Here is a 13,448-nt window from a genome sequence, read left to right as displayed (position 1 = left end):
ATCTCAGAAAGGATGTGTTGTCATTGGAGAGAGTCCAGAGGAGGTTCACGAGGATGATTTCAGGAATGGAGGGGTTAGCACATGAGAAGCATTTGGCAGCTTTGGGCTTGTACTCACTGGAATTTAGATGAATACAGGTGGATCTCATTGAAACATACCGAATGTTGAAAGGACTAGATAGGGTGGGTGTGGAGAGGATGTTTCCTGTGGCGGAGATATCCAGAACTGGAGGGTACAGTCTCAAAATTGAGGGGCGACCTTTTAGAACAGAGATAAGGAGGATATTTTAGTCAGAAAGTAATGAATCTGTTGTTACGTACCCCATAACTGGGTGTCTTACCAGCAAAGATAGAAGTATCCGTTGGTACTATTTTCAAAACAGTGTTTATTAGTAAAATATACAAATCAATATCAACAATGCAAGTATACAGATAATACACGTTAGTAATACTAAACCTAAAAGTGTGGGTATAATAATAATAATCAATAATAAACAAGCTCTATCGATGTCTAGGGGATAATGAATTATCATGGGAAAGTATAAAGTTCAGTTCAGTTCATGTAGGCTGAGGTAGTTGTTGATTCTTTTGTTGTAACCGTTGGAGGGGGAGAGAGAGAGAGAGAGAGAGAGCGAACAGTGACAGCTACAGTCATTCAAACCTTCCTTTACTTTCTTGATCCGTCGATGTGTTGTTGTGGCCATTCAGGTATGACCCCTCTGTCCTTTAGCTAGACCGTTCTTTTATGGTGGACTCGTCACCCAGGCAAGGGTGGACACACACACAAGCCCCCCACCGGCTTCGCTATAAACACTGTGAGTTAAAATTGACCGATCCGATTGTTCGGTCTCCGATGCCCCACACTTTTCTCGTGGGTTCCAACACTTTAAGCAGTGCTCACTAGTGTGTCTCTTGGTGTGTCTCCCCAGACCTCACTTTTATCCCTACTCACGGGGTCTCAGGTGTCAATCAGTTTTGAATGGCTTAGCCCATCAAAGCAGCCCACTCCGGCTGTCCACTGAGGAATTTTAATGAACAGAATGGTACCAAGTAAACAGCCCTCTCCAAAAGACATAACAGTAAATCAATGGCTCCTCTCCTCTCTCTTATCAGCAGCAGATGTTCCAACTTGTTTTCCTCTTATCTGTGTCTCTCTCTCATTCTCTCTCATGAGCAGCGTGGTAACAGTAACAGTTTGTGATTCTCCCAGGGGAGGGGGACATGGGCAACTCTGTACCCTTCTGCCCATCAGAGTTGTTCATCCATCGTAACACTGTGGAATGGTCTGCCACAGACCGCGGTGAGGACTAAGTCTGTGGGTATATTTAAAGTGGAAATTGATAGTTTCCTGATTGGTCAGGGCATCAAAGGATATGATGAGTAGCCAGGTGTATGGAGTTGAGTGGGATCCAAGATCAGCCATGGTGGAAATTGCACGTGACAGCGACCAGAACCCGGTGCACCGCTTCAACATGCAGGCTAAGCCAGATGAAGGTAGCTGGGGGTCTCATACCCTGGTGAGATAGGGATATGCCTATTTTAGAGTGCGAGGTTAGCTCTGGTGGTCTGAGTGGATGAGACCTACAGTGAGATTCTACAGCCTGGAATATGGTTCTGCAAAGCTACATGATGTGTGAAAGACATGACGAGGCAGATAGTTTTTTAATACATCTTTTTAACTATTTTAATGAAACTTTGGCTAATTGGAGCAGCCACTTAATTGGGTCAAAATGTACTGGTCCCAATGTGTCCCAATTAATTGGAATCCACTGTGTATATATAAAAAGACTACAGGTTTTTGGATCTCTAACAAAAGGAGAGCATACTGGAAGTATTTTGCAGTCTCTCTCTCTAGTTTGATGAAGTACCTGTTGATTCCTCTTACTGAAGTACATGACTTCACACATTAAATTCAATCTGCCAGGTTTCCACCAGTCAATCTATCTATATCTTGTAGAATCACAATGTCATCAACAAATTTTCTTAACATTGTCAAACTTGGAAACCTGACACTTCTCCCTAGATTATTAATGAGAATAATAAACAGCTGAGAGCCAAGAACTGATTACTTGGGTATCACAATTTTCACCCATCTAGCCTCAAGAGTACCCATTTATTCTATCTCTCCTTTTAGTATAACATTTAATTTTCAGTCCATTTCAATAGACTTTCTCAAATGTCTTTTGGAAATAAATAAATAATTTCCAATTTATTTCTGCACGATCTCCTCTGTCAACTCTCCCCGACGCATCTTCAAAGAACTAGTATTTGTTGAGAAATTGAACTTGTTATTTCAGTTCATTATCTCCAGGAATGGTAAAATTTAAGAGAGTACTGTTCAATCTTTCTTGTCTGGGATCAGCAGGTGGAAACAATTTGGTGTTATGAAGATTGCTAGCTGCCTATTGTGCAGGATGTCCTTTCCTGCATGCACATTGATAATGCTGGTTCTGCGTATCAATCTTGCTCTTTGCAAGAGGTAACAGCTTCCAACTGTTATCTAACTATAGGTAGTGAGACTTGAAGCTACACTCAGTGGCCACTTTATTATATACAATTGTACACCTGCTCGTTAATGCAAGTATCTAATCAACCAATCATGTAGCAGGAACTCAATGCATAAAAGCATGCAGCCATGGTCAAGATGTTCAGTTGTTATTCAGACCAAACATCAGAAGGGGGAAGAAATATGATCTAAGTGACTTTGATTGTTGCATGATTGTTTGTGCCTGACAGGGTGGTTTGAGTATCTCAGGCAGCTGATCATTGAGATTTTCACACACAACAGTCTCTAGAATTTTCAGAGAGTGGTGCAAGAAACAAAAAAACATCCAGAGAGTGGCAAAAATGTTCTGTTAATGAGAGGGGTCAGAGGAGAACGGCCAGACTAGTTCATGCTGACGGGGAGGAGGCAGTACCTCAACAACCACATGTTACAACATTGGTGTGCGGAAGTGCATCTCTGAACGCACAACACGTCAAACTTTGAAGTGGATGGCTACAGAAATACATTCAGTGGCCGCTTTGTTAGGTGTGGGGAGGTATCTAATAAAGTTGTCACTGTAAATTCATACATATCCTGGCTGCAAACATGATGCCTTCATTCTTTGGCTGTCTTTTTTGATCAGTGGTTTAAAGTTAATTTCTCAGGAGGCACACTTCAGTGGCAAGTCAAGCATTTAATACCCATCTCTTATTTTCCCTCAGAAGACAGTGGTGAGCTACCTTTCTCCACTGCTCTATTGCACTTTGTGCAATGGTTTGGACAGTAAGTCCACTATTCCCAGTGATAATGGTATTACACATATCTAATGAGGTATATCATGAATAGTACGAGGTATTGCATTTGGGAAGATAAATGAGGGTAGGATTTCCACAGTGAATAGTTAGAGCCCTGGGAGGTAAATGACCTAGGAGTTACAGTTACATGGTTCCCTGAAAGTTGTGTTACAAATAGGCAGGGTAGTGAAGTAGACTTTTGGCACATTGGCGTTCATCAGTCAGGGCATTGAGTATAGAAGTTGGAATGTTATGTTGCATTTGTATAAGACTTTATTGAGGCAACATATCAAATATTCTGTTCAATTCTGGTCATCCTGCTGTTGGAAAGAATGCAGAGGAGATTTATAAACTGCGAGGTAATGCTACAGCTGTAACAAACTGTGGTTAGAACACACTTGGAGTATTGTGTTCAGTTCTAGTCGCCTCATTATAGGAAGGATACGGAAGCTTTAGAGGAGATTTACTAGAATGATGTTGGATTAGAGAGCATGACTATGAGGACAGGTTGAGTGAGTTAAGGCTTTTCTCTTTGGAGTGAAGGAGGATGAGAGGTGACTTGATAGAGGTGTATAAGATGATAAGTGGCACAGATTGAGTGGATAGGAGAGACTTTTTCTGGGAAGGAATAGGTAATATGAGGAGGAATGACTTTAAGATGTTGGGAGAATAAGGGGATGTCAGAGTTAAGTGCTTCACACAGAGAATGGTAGGCTCATGGGACATGCTGCCAGGCCTGGTAGTAGAGGCTGATACATTAGGGACATTTAAGAGATTCTTAGATAAGCACACCAATAAAAGTAAAATGGAGGGTTATGTGGGAGGGTAGAGTTAATAGAACATAGAACAGTACAGCACATTACAGGCCCTTCAGCCCACAATGTTGTGCCAACCCTCAAACCCTGCTTCCCATATAACCCCCCACCTTAAATTCCTCCATATACCTGTCTAGTAGTCTCTTAAACTTCACTAGTGTATCTGCCTCCACCACTGACTCAGGCAGTGCATTCCACGCACCAACCATCCTGAGTAAAAAACCTTCCTCTAATATCCCCCTTGAACTTCCCTCCTCTTACCTTAAAGCCATGTCCTCTTTTACTGAGCAGTGGTGCCCTGGGGAAGAGGCGCTGGCTGTCCACTCTGTCTATTCCTCTTAATATCTTGTACATCTCTATCATGTCTCCTCTCATCCTGCTTCTCTCCAAAGAGTAAAGCCCTAGCTCCCTTAATCTCTGATCATAATGCATACTCTCTAAACCAGGCAGCATCCTGGTAAATCTCCTCTGTACCCTTTCCAATGCTTTCACATCCTTCCTATAGTGAGGCGACCAGAACTGGACACAGTACTCCAAGTGTGGCCTAACCAGTGTTTTTATAGAGCTGCCTCATTACATCGCGTCTCTTAAACTCTATCCCTCGACTTATGAAAGCTAACACCCCATAAGCTTTCTTAACTACCCTATCTGCCTGTGGGGCAACTTTCAGGGATCTGTGGACATGTACCCCCACGTCCCTCTGCTCCTCCACACTACCAAGTATCCTGCCATTTACTTTGTACTCTGCCTTGGAGTTTGTCCTTCCAAGATAATTATATTTCACTTTCAATTTTAGGGGGCTATTGATTTTAGCTCCTATCATTTTAATTTCATTATGCTTCTTCTATTCACTTGTTAATATCATTCAAGCTATTGAAACGATTTGATTTTTTAATCACATTCTCTTTTATTTATTCTTTATACTTCTAGTTCTCTTTGCTTTTTAAATACTTCCATTGAACTTATTACTGAAACATTAGCTTATTACACTTTAGTGAAATTAAGTTTTAGACAATGAAATGCGTCATTTAACAGATTTTCACATCTGCATTATTAGGCATTTCATTAAATATTGCTTCATGAATTGTGGCTTCTGTTTACAAAGGGTGTTTATGCATGTTTAACATGACTTCTCACCTATGGACTTCGAAATACAGCATCATTTGTCTGAACACCACACAATTAATGTGATTAATTTTGAAATTTGTTTCAATTTAATTCTAGAGCACTTTAGTTTACTGATAATCCACTAAATTAATTCTAATGGGATATTGTAAAAACAGTGCATTTAATTTTATTTCCTCAGGATTTTGTTGCAGTCAAAATTCCAGAGTGACAGGATATTTTTCTCTGTTAAGAGGTTTCCTTTTAATGAGTATGCTCATGCAAGTTTGTTGAACAGCCTGAAGGCATTTAACATGCTGAGGCAGTGGGCAGATGGAGAAATAGCACTTAGTTTGGAGAGCTCGAGAACAAACACAGGAAGGTGGAATCAGTGGAAAGATGATGCGACCAGATACATGTTCCCACTTAATACTTTAGCTAGATTGTACATTAGTATTAAATAGTATTTTTCTAAACTCTGTGTCCTGGAATCTACGCTAACAGCATGTTTTGAAAACTTAGCAGTATATGGAGCATAATTTCACCAACAGTCAGGTAAGAAAAGCTGTAACACTCGGCTTGAATTGGGCTGGGCATAAAATATATCCTCTGTTGTAAATATTTTGCCTTCTAAAGTAATCTGCTTATTGGTTGATGTCAAAAGCTTAAGTTGTAATGTAAGCAAAAACAATGAAAGTTTACATATTTGTCAGCACCTTAATTGTTAATAATGTGAAAGAAAATGACCAAGGAATTAGATTTTCAGTTTTAAAATTAACGTTGTTTCTGAAACAAGTAGGAAGTGTTTGTTTATGATTAAACTTGATCAGTTTTACAAGTATTGCCATAAGGTAAAACACAGTGAGATTTATTTTAGGCTGTTAGAAGACAAACTGCCTGCCTGATGTAAACATGGTCTGTTTTGTTAAAGAGAAATGTTTCATTTATGTGTTTTTGTCAAACTTGCTTCGACTATTCTTGAAGATCTGCAGTATTTTAACCAGGCAACAGGGGGTAGCAATGCCATTATTTTATGATTATCTCGGGAACAAAAACTTCACCTCTATTAGTACTAAAATTAAGTTTTTATAGTTCAACAGTATAAACATTTCTGAACATTCTTATGATTAAAGTTAAACCAGTTTTTGTTTTTCAGCTGCAGCTGTTTGCAGTAATTTTGTATCGTTCACTATCTGTAAATTACAGTGGAGGGAAAAAAAACTGGGCAGAAAGTTTAAATTTTTCTTCATATTCAACTACCTGCAAATTTTGTTAATAAATGTTACTAATAAGAATTTCCTGCTCTGAAACAAGATGCAGCAGTCCAGACTGAGTTGTGTCTAGTTTGCTAACAGTGGGATTAATTTCCATTGATATATTTTCACTTCAGCTGATAAATAAGGTTTGTGTGGAGCCTTGCACTATTGATTGTTTGGCTATAAGCATATTCCCTACTTGAGCATTTTTTTCTCTACCATGTTTCTTGTTGAGACATGGCAAGTACAAATGTTTTTACTACAGCTGCAGCGATTGGCAAAGGGAACCATACTGAGGTTTTACCCGGGGCGACATCTAATTTACATCTCCCTTTTGTGGGAAATATCTGCCTACTGTTCATTACCATTCCATAGCACTAAGGAAGATTATTGCAAATACACGTTGTTTATTGAATACGCTGGAGCTAGCACCTTCATTTCTTAAAATTTAATCCATCCTCTCTACTCAAATTGAAGTAATCTATGATTGTATTGGATTTTGAGTTACAATTGCACATTCAGAACTAAAGTGTTGGTTTTCTAAGACCAATATTTTTACTTGACTAATCATTTCAAATTAAGGGCTATATAATGCTACCTGTAGTATTTCAGATTGAGGTTTTGAAGCATTTTGACCTCTTTGGGAATAAAAATTAGTCTAGTGCATGAAAAACAACTCTGAAAGGTGTTATACCTGAAATACATGCAGAAACATGTTGCCCTAAAACATGTTGAAAATTGAAGTTTGGCTCTTACCTGGATCCCAAGAGCTAAAGGAAGAAACACATGGTAACATAGCAGTTATCGCAATGCTTTACAGCGCCAGTGATCACAGATCGTGGTTCAATTCTTGCCACTGCCTGTAAGAGGTTTGTTTGTTTTCCCCGTGACCATGTGGTGCTTTGGTTTCCTCCCGCATTCTAAAGGCGTACGGTTAGGATTGCTGAATTGTGTACACGCTATGTTGGTGCCAGAAGCATGGCGACACTCACGGGCTGCCCAGCACATGCTCAGACTGTGTTGGTCGTTGACACAAGTGACACATTTCACTGTTTGTTTCAATGCACGTGTGACAAATAAAGCCAATCTTTCTTAGAATAGAGTGCCAAAGAATAGTGTCAGAGTACATTTTAGGAAGTAAGCTGAAGCCTGAATGAGTACATAGAGTAGATTCACTAAAATAATAATGTTTAAATTAGAAGTTAAGACAGTTGGAGAGACAGGCAGTTGGAGTGTGTCAGTTAAAGAAATACGCATTTTTAGAATGCTATGTATGATCTCTGGATTTAGGAGAGACAATGATACAGGAAGAGTACTGTTGCTCATATCATCAGGGACCCTAATTCGATCCTGACTTTGTGGAGTTGACAGTGTGGGATTCTTCTTGGTTGCTCATTCAGGAACAGCTTAGATGTCACTTACCCACTGTATGCAGCCCCTTAATGTAGGTGAGTAGCAGGAGATTTGGTGGTCATGGGGAGTTGGTGTTTATGGACAAATAGAAAAGAATAGGTTACATGGAAATTCTAGAGGAAGTGGGGCTAATAGGATTGTTGTGTTTGGAGCTGGCATGAGTTGCCACCTGTGCTGTAATACTATGATGTTTCAGTGCCAATGTAATTTATAGTGTGTCCAATCATTATTGTAATGCTGCTGAGATGGAAATTAAATATAGATAGTATTTTGAAACAGAAGAAATTTCCTAGATGATGGAATTAGGGGCAACACACACAAAATGCTGGAGGAATTCAGCAGGTCAAGCAGTATCTAGGAAGAGGAATAAATGTCAATGCTTTGGGCTGAGACCCTTCATCAGGACTAGAAAGGAAGGGGGGAGGAAGCCAGAATAAGAAGGTGGAGGAAGGGGGAGAAATACAAGCTGTTAGTTGATAGGTGAGACCAAGTGATAGGGAAAGTAGGAAGTTGGGGGAGGGAGGATGAAGTAAGAAGCTGGGAGTTGATAGGTTGGAAAGGTAAAGGGCTGAAGAAGGAATCTGAAGGGAAAGGTCAGTGGACCATTGGAGAAAGGGAAGTGTGGGGTACCAGATGGAGGTGATGGGCAGTTGAGGAGAAGAGAAGAGGTAAGGGGGGAGCCAGAATGGGGAATGAAAAAAGAAAGAAGAGGGAAGAAGAAAATAACCAGAATTTAGTGATATTAACTTCCATGCCATCAAGTTGAATGCTACCCCGACCGAATATGAGGTGTTGCTAGTGTTGGTTTTTATGTTTTTAACCAAGCACAAGCTGCATAACCAAGAATAGTTTCTTTCAATACTTGTATCAAGTGATCTTTATTTACTTACATACTTCTTTTAAACTGAGGTCCATGCTGCCCTAGACTTATAGCTTTCTCCTTAATGGTACACTGTGAAGGAAGCTATAATGCCAAGCTATCTCCGCAGTGCACGCTTCATTATGTTATCATCTTTCGAGGCTAATATCTTCAGATGAAAAATCCTAGTGTAACGGTGAACTGTCAAAAAAGCTGCTTAGATAAAAAAAATCATGGCAGAGGTGAACTATTTATAATTTGTTCTGTTTTGAAGTCTAAAGCACAGTTCTTCCTAATTTTATTCCTCGTTTTCTGGAAGGAGTAATTTTCTTGCTGGTGCTTGTTCTACATGACACGTCATCCTCTTGGCCTGTGATTCATGTGTGAAGATTGTAGGTAGTTTTCTAGATTATTGGGTTAGTTTGGGCCAGCATAGCTGAGACACATTCTATGAAACACACATGTTTTCATTGGGGATTAATTCATAACAGTTACGAGCACAGTTTTTCTTTTTCTAACCCTTGTCTGCTGAAAGTAATTATTGTGCTTAACTGCTGTTCTGGCTAATTTTTCGCATATCATAAATCAACTCTAGTGTCTTTCAGATCCTCAAAATCTAACTTTATACTTCCAAATCTGCTGAACATTCCTTGTGTTTGTTCATTAACTACTTTTTAGAGTCATAGAGCACTACAGCACAGACACAGGCCCTTCAGTCCGTCTCTAGTCTCAGTCCCATTGACCCACACCTGACCATAGGCCTCCATACCCCTCCCATCCATGTACCTGGACTAAATTTTTATTTCTACTTTCTAATAAATGGAAAGATTATGTTTTTAAAAGCAAAGACATAACAGGAAGCCTTTATTGAATAATTTAAAATCTGCTGACACTGTGCTTTGGTGAGTAAACGGATTATATCTTTAGTGCTTCGCCAGGCTATACAAGCAAAAATTTAATACACGTCTGCCATTTTAGGATTATTTCTTTCATGTGGTTCCCTCACCTTTCACCCTCAATCTAGTATTTATTACCTCTTGTTTACTTAGCTGCTTTTCTTTCAAAATTTGATTATTAGAGATGGATCAGGCCCTTCTGGCTCAACAAGCCGTGCTGCCCAGCAACCCACCTATTTAGCACTAGCCTAATAACAGGACAATTAACCTACTAACCAGTAAGTCGTTGGATTGCGTGAAGAAATTGGATCACCTGGAGGAAACCCATGCGATTATGAGGAGAACATACAAACTCCTTACAGATGGCGCTGAAATTGACTCCAAACTCTGACGTCCCAAGCTGTAATAGCGTCGCACTAAACATGACATGAATATGTCATGCTGCCATGACATAATTGTGTAAATTCCCATTTGCTCTGGTTTTTAGTAATGATCTTAGAATGAATTCATTTTATTATTGTATTGGGTTTGCTAATTTCCCACATTGTTTGTTTCCATTTGATGTATTATTCACCCATTTTTGCAGAGTCTGTGTTTATTACAGGGTTGAAACAGATTTTGCACTTTAAGTCATGTTCTAAAGTCCCATTTTCAGCAAGGATGTAGAAAATTTACACAGATGGTAATGTTTAAAGGCGACATCGAACAACGTATAGAAACAGAAAATTGATTAATTACAAGTTTCAAATGATCCAGAGAAAGCAGTGAAGTCCCATGACATAAATTCATTGGACATCCCATTAAGTGCTATACTGAACATAGGTTACTGCATATTCTTTTGCAAGATGATTGCTATCCATATTTAAAAAGAGATATATCGTATTCATTTAAATTATCGCCAGCAACTTTTTAAAATTTTTCCATTTTTAAAATCAATTTCAAATCACCTAGAATTTGACCCAGATATCCTGCTTCAAGTTACTCAACACTAATTGATAGGAGTTTCATTTAATGTTTTGAAACATACGCAGTTGATCATACAGAATTCCAAAACCTAAAATAGAATATAAGTATCAGGAGTAAGCCATTCAAATCCTTGTGCCTGGTCGGCTACGCAGTAGGATCATTAGTGACCCACTTCAATAATACTGTGTAAACACTTTTTAAAGAAGAATGATCAAAGATATAACAAACAAAATATTCTCTATGGAGCCTTTTAAGTAGCTTGCTCACTGACGTAATTTCTGATTTGTCATCATATCCTCCCAACTTAATAATGTTCTAGTCAGTTTTGTACAACACAGAAACAAATCCTTTGGCCTATGTCCACACTGACTCTTTTAGCCCATCTCTTTTGGTTATATTTGCCCAGTAAGAAACAGAACAATGTTAATACCTTTTTTTTGCAAGTCTAAGTGAGTCATTTAATGTGGCAGAATTTTTCTGCAATCTTTACTGAGTACTTCAAAGTCCAAAGTACATTTGTTATTAAAGTATGTATACATTATACAACCTTGAGGTTTGTCTCCTAACAGGCAGCCATGAACAAAAAAACACAAAAGAACCTTTTGAAAAAAGCACTGTCAAGCACCCAATGCTCAGAGAAAACAAATCATGCAAACACATAGCATTTTGAACTGAAGTCCACAAAGAAAGTCCTTAGTTTAGTGCAGAGCTGAGCAGCGAGCTGAAGTGGCCCGACCCTTGCCCTGAACCTTGACATCCTGACCTTTTCAGTCTGGCCTGGCACCTGAATCGTTGTCCAAACATTGGGTTCAGTCACTTCGGTAAGCTCTGGGGCCTGGACCCCATTGCCTCGATTTGGCCCAGCGCTTATATCGATCAAACCTTGGGTCAGTTCTGCCACATTGAATTTCCTCCAAGTCCAAAGGAAAGTTACAAACTAGTGTTGGTGATGATCGTTTACCAGAAAAAGGGTGATTAACAACATATTTAGTTGTTTTCCTTGTTTCATTGGCTAGCAGCCAGACATCACTGAGATTCACCAGTGCCATCTTAAACGGGAAATATGTATGTTTCAGAAATTGCATTAGGAAAATGATTAACATTTAAACTGAAACAACAGATTTGAGAAATTAATTTCAATGGTGTTTATACTGCTCTGCTGCATAACCTCTGGAAATTACGTGGAAACCTTGTTAATGTGCCAAGTCTGGAGGGAGGATAAGCACTAAGGAAATTCATCCTCTGGTCTCACTGAGCTTATGGGTTTCAGTTGTCTCAGCTAATGTTAGGTGCACAGTTCTTTTTACCATCATCCCCTTATGAAAATAATGTTTCCCTAATCTTTAAAATATTAGTGAAAATACTTGCATTTAAGTTTGCACTTCATGTCTTCAGGCTACCTCAAAATGCCGTACAGCCAATGACATGCTTTTTGCGAGTCACTCTGAAATTCTCATGGAGTCACTGATGGAAAGTAAAACATTCTTATTAGATTGTTGGACTAATATGCAGCGGGCCGACTCCAACACTAGTTCGGATACAGGATTTCAAATGGTCGGAAATATTTTCCTTTAGTTTGGCAGTTATTCAAGATCAAAGTGTAAAACGTTTATGTATTACACTCAGAAATTCAGCCTCACCCATACCCTTTTAGAAATCAGTTACAAAGTGCCATTGGGATGAGTTAATGAAGGAGAGATGGTAACAGCTGATGGAAAAAATGCATTTTGACTCATTCAGTTTCGGCCTGTCTTCCCTTTCCACTTCAGTGTGCTTGTTTCGGAAGCTGTTTAATCATCAACATTTAGTTTCCAAACAAAGTATGTTTTAGTGTCATTACAATGAAGTCTGCTCATCCGTGCCTCTCTCCTTTCTTGCAGACAGCAGCCGTCTCCGATGGAGGTTAGTGTCCTTTGCCAGATAAGTAACAACATACATGGTATGATGTTGACTGTGTATTTTAATTTATTTTCTGATTCTTTTTAATCTTTAATTGCCTAGTCAAATCAATTTTGGGAACTGTGAGCAAAGATTCACTGTTGAGTATACACACAGAATATACAGTTTTTCTCGGTAATTTCATTAATTTTGTGATTGCTAAAGTATAGTTTTCCTATCAAATTGGATTATAGTTTCCCTTCAGACCCGGTAATCAAATGTGATATCACCCTCTTATTTGTTCAGGTTCAACAGTAACCTTACAAAAGACTAGTCTATTTGTGATATCTGTATGAGGTAAGTACTTTAGACAATTCTAAACTCTCCATAGGGAATGGTGATTCCAGAGGATTGAGGCTTGGCAATTGAATGCTGTTGCAACCTGTAATTTACAAACTAGATGCGCTGTATAGCAATCAGCATGTTGCATTTCCAGGATTTTGAGAGAAGTTTGGGTGTATGCATTGGTAGGATTCAGTTCACTTTGCTGATTAAAAAGTGCATTTCATACAATACCATATCCAAATTTATTCCATACCTGTACTTTAACCTCTAACTGTCTTCTTATATAATTCTTTATAATTATTGGATGTTGGGGTCAGGGATATCTCAGATCGCATCCACAGCATTTTGGAGAGAGAGGGAGAGCAGACAGATGTCTTGGTACGTATTGGTACCAATGACATAGGAAGGAAAAACAAAGAGGTCCTGAAAAGAAAATTTAAAAGCTAGGTAGAAAGCTGAGAAGCAGGACCTCCAGGGGTAGTAATTTCTGGATTGCTACCTGTGCCACGCGCCATTGAGGGTAGAAACAGGATGATTTGGTAGATTAATGCATGGCTGAGAAGCTGGTGCAGTGGGCAGGGCTTCAGGTTCGTGGATCATTGGGATCTCTTCTGGGGGAAGTATGACCTGTTCAAAAG

General features: G+C 39.1%; 1 protein-coding gene across 1 annotated transcript in view; it reads left to right on the top strand.

The window, feature by feature from the left end:
* The window catches only part of rgs12b (regulator of G protein signaling 12b), a 164,283-nt gene that overhangs the window by 48,835 nt on the left and 102,000 nt on the right, over nucleotides 1-13,448 (top strand). Inside the window, exon 4 of the mRNA XM_073047905.1 lies at nucleotides 12,468-12,489. Within this exon, the coding sequence (XP_072904006.1) occupies nucleotides 12,468-12,489 (22 nt within the window). The remainder of the gene's footprint in view (nucleotides 1-12,467; nucleotides 12,490-13,448) is intronic.

This window comes from Hemitrygon akajei, chromosome 6 (genome assembly GCF_048418815.1).
Source record: "Hemitrygon akajei chromosome 6, sHemAka1.3, whole genome shotgun sequence".
NCBI classification, from domain to species: Eukaryota; Metazoa; Chordata; class Chondrichthyes; order Myliobatiformes; family Dasyatidae; genus Hemitrygon; species Hemitrygon akajei.
The sequence above is the reverse complement of the archived record's forward strand: the minus strand, read 5'-3'. Positions and strand labels throughout refer to the sequence as shown.